Source organism: Ranitomeya variabilis, chromosome 4 (genome assembly GCF_051348905.1).
Source record: "Ranitomeya variabilis isolate aRanVar5 chromosome 4, aRanVar5.hap1, whole genome shotgun sequence".
Classification (NCBI taxonomy): domain Eukaryota; kingdom Metazoa; phylum Chordata; class Amphibia; order Anura; family Dendrobatidae; genus Ranitomeya; species Ranitomeya variabilis.
Genome location: NC_135235.1, coordinates 409298840 through 409321107, shown reverse-complemented (window position 1 = coordinate 409321107; position 22268 = coordinate 409298840). Strand labels below are relative to the sequence as shown.

General features: G+C 43.0%; 1 protein-coding gene across 1 annotated transcript in view; it reads left to right on the top strand.

Annotated features, from left to right (window-relative positions):
• RAD9A (RAD9 checkpoint clamp component A) overlaps nucleotides 1–21263 on the top strand; it is a 34084-nt gene extending 12821 nt beyond the window's left edge. Inside the window, exons 6-11 of the mRNA XM_077251147.1 lie at nucleotides 4729–4838; nucleotides 5911–6017; nucleotides 6098–6162; nucleotides 6851–6949; nucleotides 10418–10622; nucleotides 20853–21263. Of these exons, the coding sequence (XP_077107262.1) occupies nucleotides 4729–4838; nucleotides 5911–6017; nucleotides 6098–6162; nucleotides 6851–6949; nucleotides 10418–10622; nucleotides 20853–20936 (670 nt within the window). The 3' untranslated portion in view covers nucleotides 20937–21263. The remainder of the gene's footprint in view (nucleotides 1–4728; nucleotides 4839–5910; nucleotides 6018–6097; nucleotides 6163–6850; nucleotides 6950–10417; nucleotides 10623–20852) is intronic.
• The last annotated feature ends 1005 nt before the right edge of the window (nucleotides 21264–22268 follow it).

The following is a 22268-nucleotide window of genomic DNA, read 5'->3' as shown; positions in this document are numbered from 1 at the left end:
TTTTCTTCCTTATAGTATATCTATGATGATTTATATGAGTCTTAAATTCACAGATTGTCTTCCCTATATACAATAGATTACAGCAGACCTGGGCAAGATGCGGCCCGCGGGCCGCATCCGGCCCGCCTGATGATTTTAAACGGCCCGCCAGCTAGCTGTCACTTCTGACATGGTTAGCAGTCTGTGCTCGGACACTGTGTGCAGACGGCTGCAGGCAGCACATGTGACCACACAGCGGATGTTAGGAGGCTGCACACTGACACTGCGCGGCATGCACGCTGCCCGCCAGGCTGCAGCGTGTGAGGATGAGTGCGGGGCTGAGCTCAGCTTCCACTTCCGGGAGAGGACACAGCAGCCGGAGCCGTAGTACTGGCAGCAGTAGCGGATCGCATGGGGTGAAGGGAAGGAGCCCGCGTAGCCTGTGCCGCGCTGCAGCCACTCCGGTAAGGCTCCTGCTCACACGTGGGGTGGGGGGTGTACGGGTGCCATCACTGTGTGGTAATAGAGGACTTATGTGCGGGCTCCCCTCCCCCGGGCGCCGATGTCCCATGCGGCCACATTCCGTGCAGGTTCCGCTGCAGCAGATGTCGGCGCCTGCAATGGTGGCAGCAGGACGTGCAGAGCTCCTTGTACGCCCCCTGCTCCCTCCGCGCTGCTATCCCGTCCTTTGTGGTCCCCTCCTCCGCTGGGGCACACTTCTCACCCCTCGTAGTCTCATGCCGGGGAGTCCATTCTTTTTGGAGTAGTAGAATGCAGTGTCCTGTGGTGACAACTACTCCTCTCAGCATGTATGGGGTGTGCTGGGAGTAGTAGTGCATTAGACATGATTGAAGACCACTGCAGTGCTGAGTAATGGTTACACGAGGATTTGGGGGTCAGATGTGATTCATTGCTTTGCAGGAAAAGTACATATTTGGTGTGCAGGTAAATGGCGTGTAGCAGTGTCCTTGTTCCTGCTGACATCTCACGGATGTTTATTCTCCGTCGCCCTCTTATGACTGGACGTAAATATGTCCTTCTGATTTATATTCCCTGGATCCAATCTGACCTCGGCCAGTCTCCCACAGTAAGTGGCTATCATTGAGACATTTTCCATTGGTTTCACTCATCCTTCACCTATGGTCATCCCATCAGATCTGGTATCAGAACTCTGCGTCGTGTCAAAGGGCTCTCCTCCACCAATCAGTGCTCCGCTGAGGCTCCGTCACGTATGTTTTCTCATCCAAGAAAATTGGGTCAATTATGCAAATCACAACCTGATCAGAGTGTGATTATAGTGTGCTCCGATTCTCTCAAATGAGAAGATGGAGACAGAAACGTCTCCATCTTCTCCATTGTGTCAGTTCATAGAAATGGGACCACACTCATGTCTGATGTTTTTCACTGACTTATTGACCTGCATGGCCGAATGTGATCTGAAGATCTGTCCGAACCCAATTTTGTATTTTTTTCCCTGTGCCTGCATCCCATACTATGCCATTATGTGCATGCATAAAGAGTTCCCTACCACAACTACGTGTTTTAGAAGCTTTTAATAGCAAATTGCGTGTCATAGCACAACCCCTTTTCATTATTTTTTATTTTTACATTGTCACAATATAGAGAAAGGGAGGATAGCTTCTGTAGCCAAAAAGTACTTAAAAAGCCACATATTAAGCAAAACTTGTTATATGCAACATTTCTTGAAAATGAAGCTTCACAAACTTCCTGAACTTTAGAGTGACTAGACATTCTTCTGCAGTTGCAAATGTAGGATTATATTGAAGTATATTGAAGTATTCAAATTAATGGGCAACAATGGAATGTCTGGGAGCAGCACTGTATCTCATAGAGAGGGGAGAAGGGGGTCCCACACAATGGTGGCTCTAATGGGGCACGTAAAAAAAGGTTGTTTTAGTGGGTCAGTGACTTTAATTATTTTATATGTAAAAATGTGAAGCGACAATGAACCAGAATTGTAACATACAGTACATTAGGTTGTAAGATCCAACTTTACATACATTTTAGATGTGATTTAGCTTCCAGGCTTTCATTGGGAGCCTCTAAAATGTAGCACACTATTTGCAATGTTCCTCATATATCCCTAATAATTTCCCTAAATATTTTGTTTCATCAGTACCAGGGATTCATATAATGAAGCCATCCTAACAATTGGCTGACCACTTTGAATCCCACTTTTTAGAAGCCCCTTTGGATGAGGGAAAGTTACAGCTTTTCTCTATAGTGGCCACTGCAAAAAAATATAGCAATAACTGCCAAAGTCCCCTAGGATGGGAGCTCTCTTGGCAAAGTTTCACACTCTTAAAATAATTCTACATTTCTGCATCCATCGCGTGGCCACAAGTCACACCCCATCCTCAGGTCTAATGATTACAACTACAGCATCATAGATACCCAAAATGACCTGTGGCCCATTAAGGGTACCAGTATTATGCTTATATCATTATTGGCCTTTGGCATACTGAAGGAATAGCAATCAAGAGCAAATCTAAGGATCTCACATTTGGATCTGTAAAGAACAGCTGCTTCCACAATCCAAATAACCCCACTAAAAAGGGGAGCCTTCTGGACGGTTACTGCTTTTCAACTATAAGCTCTGTAAATCTCGCCGGTCTTTTGACATAAACAATATCACATGATCACTGATGGGGTACAACCTTCGAATTTCTGTCCACTCTGTATGTCCCGAAAGGTTAGAATACAGCGCTGAGAGCGGGTGAAATGAATATTGAACTTGTCGATAATTTTCTATGTAAATATATTTCTATAGGTGCTTTTTACATGAAATTCTCACTCGGTAACAACCCATCCAGTCCACACAGGTAAATAAATCAAACCATAGACATTTATAGATTTAGTTAAGTGTAATAATGAGAAATGAGACAGGGAAAAAGTATTGAACACTATTACTGAAACTTATTTCATACATATTTGTTTTTGTACTGACATCTTCAAGACTCCTCCTGTATGGAGAAACTAGTCGCATACATTGCTCGGGTGTGATTTTGGCCCATTTCTTCCACACAAATACTCTTCAAATCATTAAGGTTTTGTGAATTTGTTCTATGAATGCTGAGCTTTAGTTCCTTCCAAAAATTTTCTATTGGATTCAGGTCAGATGATTGGCTTCCCCATTCTAATGCTTTTATTTTCTTTCTCTGAAGCCAGTTGAACGTTTCTTTAGCTGTGTGCTTGGTATCATTGTCTTTCTGAAATGTCCACCCTCGTTTCATCTTCATCATCCTTGTAGGTGGCAGCAGATTTTTATCAAGAATGGCTCCGTACGTTTTTTCATTCATCCTTCAGTTATATGAAGTTTGCCGATGTTCTATGCTGAAAAACAGCTTCACACCATGATGTTCCTACCTCCAAACTTCACTGTTTGTATAGTGTTTTTGAGGTGATATGCAGTGCTTTTTAGCCTCCAAACATGGTGCGTATTATGGCATCCAAAGAGTTCAATTTTGGTCTCATCTGACCAGACTGCATTCTCCCAGTATTTCACAGGCTTATCTAAATGTTTTTTTGAGTAAACTGTAATCACGCTTGAACATGCTTTTTGTTCAGCAATGAAGTCTTACGTGGTTAGCGTGCCTACAGGCCATGGAGAATGAGCTCATTACTTATTGTTGTCTTTGAAACAGTTGTATCTGCTGATTTAAGGTCTTTTTGTACTGCTCCACAGGTAGTCCTTCACTCTTGGACAACTCTTATGATAATTCTTTTCACTCTGTCTGAAATCCTGCGGGGAGAACCTGGTCTTGGCCGGTTTATGGTGACATGATGTTGTTTCCACTTCCAGATTATGGCCCCAAAAGTGCTCACTGGTTCCTTTGGTAGATTAGAAATTCTTCTGTAACAAATACCATCAGTATGTTTTGCAACAATAATGTTGCGAATGTCTGGAGACAGCTCACTGGTTTTACGCATCATGAGATGTTTCTTGTGTGGGGCACCTTGGTAATGAGACACCTTTTTATAGGCCATCAGTTGAACCAGCTGATATTATTTTCAACTAAGTGGCAGGATTGCTTTCTAATTAATGTTAGATTTCAGCTGGTGTCATGACTTTTTCATGGATTTTGCACCTTTCTTCCTACGTGTGTTCAATACTTTTTCCCTGTGTCATTTCTCATTACTACACACAATTTATGGTCATCTATTATTTGATTTCTTAGCCTGTGTGGATTGGATGGGTTGTTACCAACATCTGGTGAGAATTCCATGTCAATAGTATGTAGGGACGTGGTCAATACCTATTTCGCTATCTGTTTTTTCCGCTGTAGCTGGGGCATACTTTGGAGCACCAATTTTGGGGGATAACAGTCCACTACAGTGACAGAAGTCACTGGCTAAACTGCGGGATCTTTAATCCCATGCAGTAAATTCACAATGGCGAGGGATTAAAGCATGGATCCAAGTACCGTAAATTTACAGCACTTGTTTGTCAGGTTAATTCTAATGCCCAGCACAAGTGTGGAGCAGCATGTAAGAGGTTAATCTGGCTTTGATTAGAACACCAGGTTGGACCATGTGAAAAAAAAACAAAAAAAAAAACTTTACAAAGTATAAATTTAGTATTATTGCAACCAATGTGAATGGGGCCAGGTTGCAGTATTAGACTCAACCTGTGGACAAAAATGGTGCTTTTACTTTATAAGCAGACCCCTTTCTTAACAAGTAGAAGTGAATCGGATGAGTTCTACTTCTGTTAATTCTGTTTTTTAGGCTGCTTTCAGATGCCGTGGTGCACTTCCCACTGACACTGGCAGAAGTGACGCTGGGAGCTAGTCCTTGTGGAAAAGTTTCACTCCGGAATTATGTGGAAGAGGAGATCGGTAAGAGGAAGATGGGTTGTTTTTGTGGAGTTTTTATCTCACTTTATTGTTTTGTTTTTTTTTTTATATCATTTCCTGGTTGATCTGGTCATCTGTAAGATGTTTGTCTAGTTGTGTATGTTGATCACCTCTTGCATGAGGATTATTACTCTGCGGCTGCAGGAGAGTATAAGAAACTTTACAATGTTTTTGTTTTCAGAAAAATTTGATTCTTTTGCCTTGCTTCCTAAATTCACAATCCACTCTTTAAAACAGCTCAAATCTGCCTTGCAGGACATACTGACAGCTCATTGTAATGTCACATAACACCTGTTTAAGTTTTTTCTTTAATCATTTTTTTATACATTACATAGACTGTATTAAAAATAAAAAATAGAAATCTTCACACTGGTCACAGTTGTCCGAGTTGTGGACAACCCCTGTAAAGGATATGAAGCATGAGTAAAAAAAACGTCACAGTGGCCAGTGCGAAAGTTACAAGATTACTTTTTTTTTTTTGTAATTAATGATTGATATGAGAACAAAAATATTTAAAATTTAAAAACTTGTAGTATAAAAACTTGATTTAAGCAAGTCATTTTCTGGTGATAGGTTCCCTCTCTATGAAGAGAGTATTGAGGAGCACTCGGATAGAATAGGCAGAAGGAAGCAAGTAGTGATGGAGCTTATAGCAATTTATTACCCTTCAGGCTGGATTAACAGCTACACAGCTCAGTTTTGCTGTTCCTGCTCCCATTTGTGCTACACAGAAAGAAGAGCAGTGTATGGGAGACAGAATAGCAGCTGATTGCCGCACAGTAGGTCAGAGAGAGAAAATTATAGATACGTCTGCAGAGGGGAAAACTGGTGAAACCTGTTGCTTACAAGGCATATGGTTGTCAGAAATAGTGTGTTACTGTGGGTTCAAATCCCACCAAAGACCTCATCTGCAAGGAGTTCTTATGTTCTACCCACGTGTGTGGGTTTTCTCACACAATAGCTTATTCTGAAATTAGAGACCCTTTTAAAGATCTTTTATATAGTTTATTAAGTTTTAGTTATAATTTTTTTATATATTCCCATTTTTTTCTAGATCCTAGTAAAGCAATGTTGACTGAGCTATCCCTGAGTAGAGAAGAATTCCTGGCTTATCAGCTGCAGGAGCAGAGAGAGATTACCTTTTGTCTACGTGAATTTAGGGTGAGGAATAGTTCTTATTACACCCAAACAAATGTACTTTTTGCATTGTCATTTTATTCCACCTTTTTTTCCTCCCTCAGGGTCTTCTGGCCTTTGCCGAGTCCTCCAGCCTACCAATCTCGATACATTTTGATAGTGCGGGCTGGTGAGTCCCCGGATATTGTACTGGTATACTTTTATGTTCCGCCTTATTCATCACTGCCGGTGACTGATTACTTGGGAGTAATTAGTGTTATGTGACAGATAAAGTACTTTTATAATTTAGGGTGGGAATTAAAAACCGATTAAATGGTAATTGCATTTTAGTGTTTGATTTGTAAAGGTTAATAAGTTTAATTTCTTTGATTAGTATTAGTTTAAAGCGAATCTGTGGTTAACAATCTTATTTTACAGCGTTTTTGTTGTGCGGTGCAATGTGTAGAAAGCCTTCAGGGTTTTGTTATCTTGACTAGTGATGAGCGAGTGCGCTCGTTACTCGAATTTTCCGAGCATGCTTGAGTCTCAACTGAGTATTGCCGATGCTCAGATCCCTGCTCCGCATGGTTCGTGGCTGTAATACAGCCAATAAACATGGCTACAGTTTAACCATGTATGGCAGGCAATCCCTGCATCTTTCTTTAAGCCACGCAACATGCATTGCAGGGATCTGAGCATCGCATCCAAGCACCAGAAATACTCGGTTGAGACTCAAGCATGCTCGGAAAACTCGCACAATCGCTCATCACTAATCTTGACCATTCCTTGTGCTATGCTCTTTTTGGTCATTTGGATATCTTGGAGATTAAGCCCACCCCTTACCCAGTGCATCTGATATCTCTTCTTTCTTCTCCTAGCCCAGTTATATTCAGTGTTGATGATACCGTTCTTGAGGCCCATTTTGTTCTTGCCACTCTTTCGGATGCAGGTCAAGCCTCTCAGTCCCAGAATCACAGGTACTTTATCTGTACCATAGTATGTATGCTGCTCTATACATTTAACTTGTGTATCTTTATCAAAATGGATGGTTATAAATATTTAGCATATTTGACACAACTCCCTCCTTGCAGTAAATGGCACGGTGATGGCCTTATGAGTGTGACATTGCTTTGTACCGCAGCTTAGTCCGATGTGGCTGAACCTTGGTGCATGGCTCAGCTATTCTCATAGGGACATCACTGTAGCTGCTTTCTGCAGTTTACTGATAATAGTAGGGGTTCAACCCCCTCTGATCATGTAAAATCTTGAGAAACCCTTAATAAACAAGAGGGAATAAGTCTTTCTTAAGGTATTCCAGCCTGGAACATCTTGTAACCATTGGAGGTCCCAGCAGAGGATGCTCAAGTGTGAAGATAATGGTGACATCCGCTGCTATCATGACCTTGGTGATCATGTTGGTTGCTTGTAGGCAAGTGCATGGTCTTGGTGAATGATAGAGAAAGTGCCAATGATGAAACATAATTTTTATTAAATGCACAAATAAAATTATAACATTATTAAATTATAATTGTTAAATGATTGTGAGATGACTTGCATGTAGCTGACTAGCGACCATTTAAAGTTAATTTGTCACTAGGTTTTTGTTACACGATCTGAGAGCAGCATAATGTAGGGACAGAGAGCCCTGATTCCAGCAATGTATCACTTACTGATTAGCCTGCTGTCATTTTGAAGCAGACCAGGTGGAGGCGTTGGTTTGCTCCTATCACCTAAATGTACCGTTCAGGTTATCCCTCAGGTACCCTCACTTATCTTCCCTTCTTTTGAGGTTCACGCTGTCAGACTCTACCTCTCCTTCTCCATGCAAGTGGCGGTGGTGTATCGTCCTCTGGGCCCCTCCCGTCAGTTCCTGGAACACTTTGCCACCTGGCTTCCACATTTTCTCTCCTGTGACATCCCCACCCTCATCATGGGTGATTTCAACATCCCCATTGCTTTTCCCCTCTCCCCATCTGCCACTCATCTTTTATCTCTAACCTCCTCCTTTGGCCTTTCGCAGCATACTAACTCTCCTACTCATGAAGACGGAAACTCCCTCGACCTGGTCCTCTCCCGGCTTTGCTCTGCATAATTTTACTAACTCCCCTCTCCCGCTCTCTGACCACAACCTTCTTTCATTTTCTGTCAAGAACTGTCATCCCACTCAGGACACCACCACTTTCCACACTTATAGAAATATACGTGCCGTTAACAACCAAAAAATTGTGAATGATTTGCAGTCATCATTGGCCCCAATCTCCTCCCTCTCATGTCCTGACTCTGCATTGAAACATTATAACGAAACCCTGCAAAGTGTCCTGGATGATGCTGCACCTCCTATTCATAGAACAACTCGGCACAGACGGCGACAACCCTGGCACATGCTGCAAACATGTTTCCTACAGCGGTGCTCCAGGTGCGCCGAACATCTGTGGAGAAAATCCAGTCTGCGGAAGATTTCATCCACTATAAGTTTATGCTTAAAACATACAACTCTGCCCTTCACCTGTCCAAACAAACCTATTTCAACACCCTCATCACCTCACTGTCCAATAACCATAAACTTCTCTTTGACACTTTTCATTCCCTACTCAACCCAAGAGTGCAGGCCTCAACCACGGACGTGCTGATGATCTGGCCAATTACTTCAAAGAAAAAAATTTACCACATCCGACAGGAAATTATCTCCCAATCCCCTCATACCATTCACGGTCCTGCCTCCCCCACTGCATCTAGCTCACTCTCTGACTTTGAACCAGTCACAGAAGAAGAAGTGATCAGGCTCCTTGCATCTTCTCGCCCGACCACTTGCAGTGACTCCATTCCGTCACATCTCCTCCAGTCCCTCTCTCCTTCTTTCACCTCCCACCTAACAAAAATACTCTACCTCTCTCTCTTCTGGTATCCTTTCCTCCTCATTTAAGCATGCCATCATACATCCACTACTTAAAAAAACCATCCCCCGACCAAAACTGTGCCGCTAACTATAGACGTGTCTCTTATCTCCCCTTCATCTCCAAACTCCTCGAACGCCTGGTCGTCTCCCGTCTTATCCGGCTATCAGATAACTCTCTTCTTGACCCCTTACAATCTGGTTTCCGCTCTTTACACTCCACTGAAACGGCCCTCACTAAAGTCTCTAATGATCTAATAACCACTAAATCCAAAGGTCATTGCTCCCTTCTGATTCTCCTGGATCTCTTTGCAGCATCCGACGCTGTAGATCACCAGCTCCTCCTCACTATGCTCCACTCCATCGGCCTCAAGGACACCGTTCTCTCCTGGTTCTCCTCCTATCTCTCTGACCGCTCCTTCACTGTATCTTTTGCTGGCTCCTCCTCCTCTCACCTTCCCCTTACTGTTGAGGTTCCTCAAGGATCAGTCCTAGGCCCCCTCCTCTTCTTTGTATACTGCCCCTATTAGACAAACAATTAGCAGATTTGGTTTCCAGTACCATCTCTATGCTGATGATACCCAATTATACACATCTCCTGACATCACGCCTGCATTATTACAAAACATCAGTGATTGTATTACTGCCTTCTCCAATATCATGTCCTCCTTCTATCCCAAACTGAACTCCTTGTGTTTTCTCCCTAAACCCTTGGCGCTTCAGGAGCCAAATCCCACCAGTTGGTATAGATCTGGAAGCCATGGAGTGGCTGGACCATACAATACAAGCAATTGTTACCATCCACCTTTCCTGTCTTTCTTATTTCCTCATAGATTGTAAGCTTGTGAGCAGGGCCCTCTCTCCTCTTGGTATCTGTGGATTTATGTGATTATTGCTATTCTGTAATGTCTTTTATTGTCTGTACAAGTCCCCTCTAAAAAGTAAAGTGCTGCAGAATATGTCAGCGCTATAGAAATAAAATTATTATTGTTATTTTGATAAAATCACAGTTTTATTTGCAGCAGATCTAGCAGTTTTCTGATTGCTGAGCTCTATACAACCCCGCTCACATCTTTGTTTGGCAGCTTTCTGTGTACACTGCATAGGCAGAAAGCTGCCAATCAGTGCCAAGAGGAGGGTTATACAGAGTTTATGAATATGGAGGCTTACATGGGAGCAGGTTTACTAGTCCTGCAGTGATTATCTCCTGCTCATTAAAACTACAACCAGCAGCCCAGTAAGTGACACATCGCTGGAATAAGGATCTGTCTTTACATTATGCTTCTCTCGGATGGGGTAGTAAAAACTGGGTGACCTATTCCCTTTGCAGTTGGGAAGGGTAATTGCAGCCCAAGCTGTTCATTCAGTCCTGAAGGTGACACAGGTATGAACTGAAGGTTCGTTCTGTCACCATCTGCCGTTCCCTCTTGTCACTTGCCCCATCCTCCCTTATCTCCCCCATTCCATTCACATAAACGTCTACGGAGTACAAGGCAGAAAGATATGGCTGGAGTTGTTTATTACTGATGGACTTCTTTAATTGCTTTATCAGACCTTGCTTACCAAACGATGATGATTTTCTGGGGGATGACCTTGACTACATGATCGCCATGGAAACTACCTTAGCAGGAGCTTCTTCGCCACCCCGTAGTCCAACATTCAATCATCCCATCCCTGTACAAGAAGAGCAAACCTTATCTTCAGGAAGTGATGATGATCAGGAACGGGAGATACCTGGGACACCACCTAATAAAAGGGTAAGGAGACCTGGAACTGGAAGCCATCCTTCTTATAGGATTCTGTCTCCCTGCCCGAATCTCTTCCAACAATGTCTCAACTCATCTCAGTCTCCTGAATCAGCGCTAGAATACAGTTATATGAAAAAGTTTGGGCACCCCTATTAATCTTAAGCTTAATGTTTTATAAAAATTGTTTTTTTTTGCAACAGCTATTTCAGTTTCATATATCTAATAACTGTTGGACACAGTAATGTTTCTGCCTTGAAATGAGGTTTATTGTACTAACAGGAAATGTGCAATCTGCATTCAAACAAAATTTGACAGGTGCATAAGTATGGGCACCCTTGTCATTTTCTTGTTTTAAATACTCCTACTTACTTTTTACTGACTTACTAAAGCCCTTTTTTTGTTTTTGTAACCTCATTGAGCTTTGAACTTCACAGCTAGGTGTATGCAATCATGAGAAAAGCTACTTAAAGTGGCCACTTGCAAGTTGTTCTCCTGTTTGAATCTCCTCTGAAGAGTGGCATCATGGGCTCCTCAAAACAACTGTCAAATGATCTGAAAACAAAGATTATTCAACATAGTTGTTCAGGGGAAGGATCCAAAAAGCTGGTTCAGAGATTTAACCTGTCAATTTCCACTGTGAGGAACATAGTAAGGAAATGGAAGAACACAGGTACAGTTCTTGGTAAGGCCAGAAGTGGCAGGCCAAGAAAAACATCAGAAAGGCAGAGAAGAAGAATGGTGAGATCAGGCAAGGACAATCCTCAGACCACCTCCAGAGAGCTGCAGCATCAACTTGCTGCAGATGGTGTCACTGTGCATCGGTCAACTATACAACGCACTTTGCACAAGGAGAAACTGTATGGGAGAGTGATGCGAAAGAAGCCGTTTCTGCAAGCACGCCACAAACAGAGTCGGCTGAGGTATGCAAAAGCACATTTGGAGAAGCCAATTTCTTTTTGGAAGAAGGTCCTGTGGACTGATGAAACCAAGATTGAGTTGTTTGGTCATACAAAAAGGCGTTATGCATGGCGGCAAAAAAACACAGCATTCCAAGAAAAACACTTGCTACCCACAGTAAAATTTGGTGGAGGTTCCATCATGCTTTGGGTCTGTGTGGCCAATGCCGGCACCGGGAATCTTGTTGGAAGTTGAGGGACGCATGAGTTCCTCTCAGTATCAGCAGATTCTTGACAATAATGTTCATGAATCAGTGACAAAGTTGAAGTTACGCAGGGGATGGATCTTTCAGCAAGACAATGATCCAAAACACCGATCCAAATCTACTCAGGCATTCATGCAGAGGAACAATTACACTGTTCTGGAATGGCCATCCCAGTCCCCAGACCTGAATATCATTGAACATCTGTGGGATCATTTGAAGAGGGCTGTCCATGCTCGGCGACCATCAAACTTAACTGAACTGGAATTGTTTTGTAAAGAGGAATAGTCAAAATGCCTTCATCCAGGATCCAGGAACTCATTAAAAGCTACAGGAAGAGGCTGTTATTTTTGCAAAAGGAAGATCTGCTAAATATTAATGTCACTTTTCTGGTGAGGTGCCCATACTTATGCACCTGTCAAATTTTGTTTGAATGCAGATTGCACATTTTCTGTTAGTACAATAAACCTCATTTCAAGGCAGAAACATTACTGTGTCCAACAGTTATTAGATATATGAAACTGAAATAGCTGTTGCAAAAAAAAACAATTTTTATAAAACATTAAGCTTAAGATTAATAGGCGTGCCCAAACTTTTTCATATAACTGTATAGGGAACCCTGGTGTAGTAAACCTTAAAGGGAATCTGTCAGCAATATTTCACTCTCCAGAATATTTATATATGTGTGTAACTCTTTCAAATACCAATCCAGCTAAACCTTGACATGGCCAGTCTATTCTTCCATTACTGAGAAATCAGTATTTGTATTGATCTTCAACAGTGGCTGAGGAACTATCTGTAGATCTGAAGCCTCTGTCACTATAGGTGTATTCACCACCCAGCGCCACCTCCTCTTACTTGATTGGCTGCCTCTATGCCATGTGACTTCAGGCAAAGCAACTGTTACGTAGGCAGGCAATAGAGCTGGAGTGACAGAGGCTTCAGATCTACCAAGTCAAACAATGATCTCTCAAAAACAGAGGAACCACCTGGCTATGTAAATGTATTGCTAGACTTGTCTGTGAAAGAGATACATTTACAGAGAAATTAGTTTTGGGAATGAAATCTCTGATTTAAAAATGGCACAGCGGGTCAGTTTTCGCTGCATAAAAAAAATCAGTGGGTATGAGACTTTTATAAATCCCATCCGCTTTGCTGGAACTGTAAGGGTACTGTCACACAGTGCAATTTTGAACGCTACGACGGTACGATTCGTGACGTTCTAGTGATATCGTTACGATATCGCAGTGTCTGACACGCAGCAGCGATCAGGGATCCTGCTGAGAATCGTACGTCGTAGCAGATCGTTTGAAACTTTCTTTCGTCGCTGGATCTCCCGCTGTCATCGCTGGATCGTTGTGTGTGACAGCGATCCAGCGATGCGTTCGCTGGTAACCAGGGTAAACATCGGGTAACTAAGCGCAGGGCCGCGCTTAGTAACCCGATGTTTACCGTGGTTACCAGCATAAAAGTTAAAAAAAACAAACCGTACATACTCACCATCTGATGTCCGTCAGGTCCCTTGCAGTCTGCTTCCCTCTCTGACTGTGAGCGCCGGCCGGAAAGTGAGAGCAGATCACAGCGGTGACGTCACCGCTGCGCTCTGCTCTCAGTGTACGGCCGGCACTGTCAGAGCAGGAAGCAGACTGCAAGGGACCTGACGGACATCAGATGGTGAGTATGTACGTTTTTTTTTTTTTTACTTTTACGCTGGTAACCACGGTAAACATCGGGTTACTAAGCGCGGCCCTGCACTTAGTAACCCGATGTTTACCCTGGTTACCAGCGAACCTCGGCATCGCTCCAGCGCCGTGATTGCACAGTGTGACCGCAGTCTACGACGCTGGAGCGATAGTCATACGACGCTGCGACGTCACGGATCGTGCCGTCGTAGCGATCGTAATTGCACGGTGTGACGGTACCCTAAGACTCTCTGTTTTTTGCACAGAGATAGGACACTGCTTTAGAAAAACACCAAATGATCATCCTGGGAGCATAGCTTAAAGTTACTGTCCACTTTGTAGTCAAATATTGTAAAATTAAACTGGTTGTTCAGGCCACTTACAGTATACAATTAGGCGGGGAGTCCAAAGGCACAGGTTCAGTATTTGCTCAGTATTTTACATCAGTATTTGTAAGCCAAAACCAGGAGCGGGTGATAAATGCAGAAGTGGTGACGTGTTTCTATTATACTTTTCCTCTGATTGTTCCGCTCCTGGTTTTGGCTTACAGATACTGATGTAACACACTGACCAAACACTGAATACAGTGTGTTATATAGGATTCTGCTCTGTTTCTACACTTTTGGCGCTCATGACTTGTCTGCTTACATGACTTGCATACTAATGATCACACATGGACAACTAGCCTTGAGTTGAGAGAAGTGTATAAGAAATTGGTCAGCTCGTGTTCACAAGTATGCAAATCACATTGGAGAGGCTTGACAAATGATGAGCGCTGGGAGTGGGGAAAGAGCAGAATCACTACATTGGTAGATTACATGCTGTTAGGATTCCACTTGCTAGATCCACTACCAAGTTATATAAATGTCCTGGACTTTGTCAGCCAAGGCGGTATCTCCTACATCCTTGCAGGCTAGCAACTCTGTAGTCAAGACTCATGAGATCTGTCCTAATTACGAATAACCTCATCTCTGCCTGGATCGCAGTTACAGCAGTGATCCAGGGCTCATTTTAAAGTTGAGATTCAGCTTCAAAATGAGACCAAGATTGCCACTGTAGTCACAACCCAGCCCAAGATGTCAAGAGTTAAAGTGAAAACTGCAGGTGTCTGGTTTTGTCACTTCCACTATCCCTTTAATCAGTGACATCTTGGACTAAGCGACAACTAAATTCTGATCTCATGTTGAAGCTGAGCATCTCTTCTGCCATCCAGGCTGAGTTACAGCCTGTTAAAATGTCCAGGTCTGACTTCAGCCACTGTTGAGGGGGGGATGCAGGGACATGGCAAGCTGCAGGGACAGGAAAGAGATGATGTGCGATCTCCTGTCCCTGTGTAAGAATAGGTTTGAATAACACCAGCAAAAGTGGGGGGGGAAAAAAGACATAAAAACATATAGAACTTTGTTTCTTTTTAAGTTCCTTTATTGGAGAAAAACGCATATTTGAAATGACTGTGTCTATAAAAGCTTACACTATAAAACTAGAAGTAGCTTGTCACTTCTTAGCTGTAGTAAAAAGGCAGTCAGTTGGTATAAGCATGTGACTACCGCCATATTCATTGTATGGGTGTGAAGATTATGGTGCTTTATTATTTACACAGAGCAAAGATGGGTATAGGGGCCTTTTGGGCACAGATGGGGTGCGGTTTGAAGTTACTTATGCTTTTCCAAGTCCATACTCACTTTTCTAATTTTTGATAAATACGGACAATTCCTTTAAGGTGCCAATAAAATGTAAATGGCTGTCAGACTAATGTTTTTTCAGCCAACATCTATTCCATTCTCTAATGTGTTTGAGGACCTTGCCTTCCTTTTTCTACAGCTCTCCTCCCACTAACTGAAGTGCCCACCCAATCTAAAACTAATGACCCTTTATGAGACCAAAAAATAAAGACGTTTTCTTATATGATGGAAAAAAAGAAAAAAAAGGACTAAAAAACAGTTTTTAATATTTTATTTTGTAAAACCTTAAGTCAGTAATGCCACATATTTGGTCATAGCATGATCTATAGCTATACACACTTAGGTAAATTCTTAACAATTTAAAATAGTGGAAGAGTTTTTGTTTTTCTCTAATCACCTTCCAAGGCAACACCAAAGGAGAATGGCTCCTCACCCTAATAGGGACAGGAAACACAAAGAGGCCATTCCCTTCTGTGGAGAAGACATGTTCGGCCCAACACTGGATGATTTACTAGAAAAGGCCTCCGAAAAAGAAATTCCCAGAAGAAAATCCTTTGTTCCACCACAGATCCAGACCCTTCAAAACAGAGGGAAGGTAAAATCCAGACAATGGAGTTACCCCAAAGGGTGACTAGGCAGAAACATCTTTCTCAGAAACAGCTACAGGATAAATAATGGCATCAGAACGGTAGGGGGCCCGGATCTCAGGATTCTTCCCCCAGTGGCAGACGATATGTTCAAATCGGTGGATTCTGAAATCCTTCAGTGAAGCAGTAACAATAGAGTTCTCCTCCTGTCCTCCACAGAGCCTGAAGGTAACTCCCTTTTCTTCCCAGGAACTACGAAATGCCCTGATGTCCAGTCTCCAGGATTTGCTCTCTTTGGGAGTAATCTCTCCAGTTACAGAGATAAAGAGGCAGAGGTCATTATTCCCAGCTATTCCTTGTAAGAAAAGAAAAGGAGTTTACAGAATAATCATAACCCTAAAGCCTCCGTACAAATACATCACCTATAGAAAGTTCAAGATGGAGTTTATAAAATCTACAGTCTCCCTGATAGGGGAGAACTTCGTCATGGCAACCACCGACTTACAAGACGCCTATTATCATGTTCCCATCCATCCAGCCTACCAGAAGTTCTAAAGATTCAAGGTTACCCAAGGAAGGCAGATATTACACTTCCAGTTCAATGTTCTGCCTATCAGGATATCATCAGCACCTTGAGTGTTTACAAAGATCTTGGCAGAGGTAGTAGCATTCGTCAGGAAAGCAGGACACCTGCATTCTTTATCTCAACGATTTCCTGCTCTTGGCCCCTCTGCTCAGGGAACACCTGCAGAGAACTATTGAGATTGACATTCCTAAGGAGGCTGGTGAACCCTTAGGCTATGTGCACACGTTCAGGTTTTTTTGCGATAAAAAACGCATACATTATGCATCCTATCATTTAGAATGCATTCTGCATGTTTTGTGCACATGGTGCGTTTTTTTCCGCAAAAAAAATGCATCGCGGTAAAAAAAAGCAGCATGTTCATTAATTTTGCGGATTTTCCATGTTTTTCCCGCAATTCTATGCATTTGGAAAAAAACGCACATAAAACACGTCAAAAACGCGGTAAAAACGCATGCGGATTTCTGGCAGAAATGTCCGGTTTTTGTCAGGAAAATTTCTGCCAGAAATCCCGATGTGTGCACATAGCCTTAGAAATCAGACTTGGCCCCTTCCACCAAGATAACCTTTCTAGGTATCCTGGTGGGCGTTTGGAAACAGACATCTTTCTTACTAAGAGCGAAATAAATTCAGCTGAGATGCCAAACTTTCCAACGGAGCCAGAGTACGGTGTCCTTAAGATTTGCGATGTCAGCTGGGTTCCATGACATCATGCATTCAGGCGGTGGCCTGGTCCCAAGCCCATATCAGAGTTTTACAAACCTAGATCCTTTCAAGCGGTGATGGATCCCCAAACTCCCTGAGCAATAAGGTACCTGAGCCCGATCAAGTAAAGTCCTCTCTTGCGCCTATTGGCTCAGTCAAGGAATATAGAGAAAGGAGTCTCCTGGATTCAGAGTTCTCTGACAATGATAACAGTGAACGCCAGCAAAAGAGGATTGGGAGCTATGGTCTCCCAAACTTCTTTCCAGGGGATCTGGGCACAATAAATCAGCCACCTGCAGGGAGCTAAAGGCAGAAGAGGAGGCCCTCAGGTCAGCAACGTCCATAGTACAGGGTACCAATATAAACATTTATTTAGATGACATGACCACAGTAGCACATCTCCGCCATCAGGGAGCATGAAGTGTGAAAATCTAAAGTCAGTCTTCACATGAATTTTCTCTTGGGCAGAGGAACATCTCTATCAGATCTCCACCTAAATGGCTCCGCCAATGTCCAAGCTGACTTTCTAAGTAGGAAGGGTGTACATCCAGGCGAATGGAATCTAGATTTGTGGACTTTCCAAATGATGACCAAAACATTGGGCCATTCAGAAGTAGATCTGTTTGTAGGCCATCAATGTGCAAAGATAGATCAGAACTTCTACATAAATCCAGACGATGCCTGTATAGCGGTGGATGCTTTTGCCCACCCCTGGGAATTTGACCTGACATATGCATTTCTACCAAATTTTGTCTTGCCCAGGGCACTACAGAAGATAAGGACCATGAGGGTTACAACAGTCTTGTTAGCACCTTTTATGACTGAAGAAAAACTGGTTTGGGACTTTGAACAGCCTAAAGTTAGAAGGTCCTCTGATGCTCCCACCAGTCAGCAGCCTACTTAACCAGGATCCGATCCAGGACTGTGGAGTCGGAGGTTTGGCTTACCGTCTCCAGAGCTCTGATCCGATCTACTACTCAGACCTGGAAACATGTGTTTGGCTACTTGACTTTTCAGTTTGCATTCCTAAAAGTTAGGGGCCTCTCAGATAAAGGCATACATACCCTTCAAGGAAAGAGATAACAAATGCCATTTATGGCAAGTTGTGGAAGACCTTTGTATCATGGTGTGGATCTAGTCCTCTGGACCCCCTTCATCCGTACATAGCCCAGATCCTAGATTTCTTACAGGATGGTCTGAAAAAAGGCCTAAAACCCTGCAACCTTCAAGGTTTAGGTTTTAGCCTTAGGGCTTGCTCACACGAACATACAAAACATCAAATGTCATTCGGACCAGTGTTATTCTATGGGGCGACTCAGCTCTGCAATTATTTTCTCATGTCGATTTGGTATGAGAAAACAATCACTGCCTGCAGTGATTGCATCCGATTATCGGGTCCCACGCATCCATGTAAGTGTATGGTTGTGTGTGAAACATCTGATTGCACTCTGATGTCATCCTAGTGCAGTACAATTACCACGGATGCCTACAATGGAGGAGATGGAGAAATTATTTTCTCAGTCTTCTCAGCACCTGTGCTGCGATTCTCTCATGTGAGAGCATCTGAGCACAGTGCAATGCCACTTGGCTCACACTCACAGCAGAGTTTGAGCTGAGGGTCATTAGCATATTGCATCTGATGCCCTCACATCAGATGCTAAACGCTAATGTGGCCTCGGCGATAAGCTCTTTTTTGATCAACGCTTGACTGATCATCTTTGGATAAGGGTATGTGCACACGTAGAATGGTCCACTGTGGATTTTTCCGCAGCGGATTTGATAAATCCGCAGGGCAAAAGCACTGCTTTTGTCCTGCGGATTTACCGCGGTTTTTGTGCGGATTCCACTGCGGTTTTACACTTGCGGTTTTCTATTATGGAGCAGGTGTAAAACTGGTGCGGAATCCGCACAAAGAATTGACATGCTGCGGAATGTAAACCGCTGCGTTTCCGCACGTTTTTTTCCGCAGCATGTGTACTGCGGATTACGTTTCCCATAGGTTTACATTGTACTGTAAACACATGGGAAACTGCTGCGGATCCGCAGCTGCGGAAACACTGCGGATCCGCAGCAAAATCCGCAGGGTGAGCCTGAGGAGATTCAAGACTGCAGCCTTCCGTGTACGCCTTAGGCCTCTTTCACACTTCAGTCTTTCTTTTTCCGTCACAATGCATCGTTTTGTGAAAAAAAAAAACAAAAAACGGATCCAGCAAATGTTTCTGCTGGTTCTGTTTTTTTCTCATAGACTTGTAGTAGCGACGGATTGTGACGAATGGCCTTCCGTTTAATCCGTCGTGCACTGGATCCGTCGTAAAATTGCTGTCTGTCGGGTGGAGACAAAGCACAGAGGAACGTTTTTTCTGTACGTCGGAAAATCGCTCAGCGACGGATCCTGCACTGTCCGTCGTTGGCTATAATGGAAGACTATGGGCACAGGATCCGTCGCTGACTGTCAAAAGCAGGAATCCAGCGACGGATGCCGTCTTTTGAAACTGAGCTACGTCATCGGGTCATTCTCGCAAGGCATTACTGGGAACAGGAGCATCGCAAGCATCGGGAACACTGGAAGGTGAGAATATCAAGATTTTTTTTTTTTCTTATTTTTAACATTATATATTTTTACTATTGATGCTGCATAGGCAGCATCAATAGCAAAAAGTTGGTCACACTTGTCAAACACTATGTTTGACAAGTGTGACCAACCTGTCAATCAGTTTTCCAAGCGATGCTACAGATCGCTTGGAAAACGCTCCGGATCCGTCAAAAAAACGGATCCAGTGCAACCGTTTTTTACAATCTGCACCGGATCCGTCTTTTCAACATTTTGACGGATTGTGACTGATTGTAAAAAATGGAAGTGTGAAAGGGGCCTTAGATTGAGCAGCCTAATCCCATCCTGGGATCTGAATATCATCCTTACAGGGCTAACACTGCCTCCATTTGAACCAATATCCTCAATAGACCTAGGTAAACTATCCTGGAAAACAACCTTCCTGGAAGCAATTGCAACAGCCAGGAGAGTCAATGAACTTCAGACCCCTTCAATCAGAGATCCCTATCTGAAGGTTCTAGAAGACAGCGTTATTTTCGGTCTGGACCCATCTTTTTTTGTCCAAAGCGGCTTCTAAGTTCCACAGGTCTCAGGAAATTGTTCTTCCTTCCTTTTGGCAAAATCCAGCAAATGATAGCGAAAGGGAGTTTAATTCCTTAGATGTATGTAGTGGGGGTCCTTCATTACTTTCATTACCTAGTCCTTGGTCCACACCTTCTCTAAAAATTATAGACCAAACTTGATGTCCATTAAAGGTTTGGCCTTTGGGAGAAAAGTGCTCCAGACTATTGTTCTTCCCTGACAATATTCATTGGTATTTCTACTGCGGTGCGGTCATGGAGGGTGATTAGAAAAAATAGAATTAGAATTACTGGTAATTCAGGTTCTCAGAACCGGTAAGCAGAGGTAATTCCCACCCTTTTGTTTTTTTCTTGTATTGCTTCAATCGGTTGTTAAATATTTGAAACATTCATACCTTGGTGGGCCTCTAGAAAATCATTGGGGAGAGAGTGTGGGAGAGGCTATTTGATCTCTTTGTGTTTCCTGTCCCCATTAGGGTACGGATTCATCCTCCTGTGGTACTGTCGTGGAGGGTTCTTAGAAATTGAATTATTGGTAAATCGAATTCTGTTTTTGTTTTTTTTTGGTTTTTTTTGCGTGTTCCCCCCAAAAAATAAAAGTTTGGAAAGGTGGAGATGAAAAATAAAGTTTTAAGGGAACTAAGCTGTATGTTGTACTGAATTCCCATTATAAAATTCACCTTGTGTTTTTCTTGTTTTTACATTTTAGTTCCGGTCTTTATTCTTCGATTCTGTTATCCAAAATTCTGGGCAGACAAGACAAGAAGTTCTTGCAGAGGACAGTGATGGATAGTGTTGTACCAAATCCAAACTGGCACACAGCAATGTGGTCCTGCATAAAATCAAGAGTACTAAACACTGTCCTCTGCCGCGGGAAGTGAGACATTCCCAGGTCCATTTATGGACTCGACACAGATTGTCGGATCTGTGAAGTAAGGAGTCTGAGATATGTGGCCCCACCATGCTTGCAGATGGAGATGCTACAAAGAACTTCATAACATTACATGGAGGTGCACACATTTTAGAGGATATGGAGACATATATATATATTTTTTTAATAAAAGGTTTTCTAGGTCAAGTTCCTAATCTTATTTTTAAAATAAATAACCTGGAGATGTTGCTTTTGTTGTTGGTTTCATTTTCTTTTTTAGGATATGACGATTTTATATGCAGTGGATTGGGAAAGTATTTATCCCCTTTTTACCTACTTTGTTACATTACAAACTGTTTAAATATTTTTGTAATCCGATTTGTCTTTGATGCATCAGTACTAAATAGCCTAAGTTGGTGAAGAGAGAAAAATATAGACAAATGAAATTTATCGTCTCAAATAACTAAAAATTGGCATGTGCATATCTATTCACCCCATTTGCAATGAAGCCTCTAAAAATTTCTAGTGCAAGCAATTGCATTCAGAAGTCACATGCTTAGTGAAAGGAAGTCCGACTGTGAGCAATCTGTCACATGGTCTGTCAGTATATACACCCCTTTTATGAAGGGCCACAGAGGCTGCAACACCATTAAGCAAGAGGCACCACTTACTAGAGATGGGCAAACCCCGAACAGTAAAGTTCTGGGTCCGTACCGAACACCTACTGTTTGGCCTCAGACCCCGAACACTGACTTCACCGGGATCTCCGTGTTACTGTTTGGATTCGGCACCCCGAACCCTGGGTGTTTCCCGTGCTGCCATCTGCATGACAGTGCAAGAAACACCGGCAGCTCTGATAGGTGGTAAGATTAATACCACCTGCCAGAGCCCTGCAGCTCCCTCGCTGTCAGATGAAATCATGAGCCCGCAGCTGTGATCGTAGGTAAAAAGTTAACCTCTTTTCACTGGTGTTGGCTCATGGGACTAATACTACTACTCATCCCATTCTGTTTTTTTTTTTCTAATTTATTTAGAGCACAAGCGCTGGCTCATGTATACTCCCATTAACTGCCGTTAACTGCTTTCGCCGTTATTAGCAGCATTGGGCATAGGCTGATGGGAGTAGTAGTCCCATCAGCCTATGCCAGTAACTGGAGGTAAACTTTTTACCACTGGACACAGCTGCGGGCCCTCACTGTCATTTGACAGCGTGGGAGCTGCGGCTCTCTGACCGGTGGTAATGATTTAGGCAGT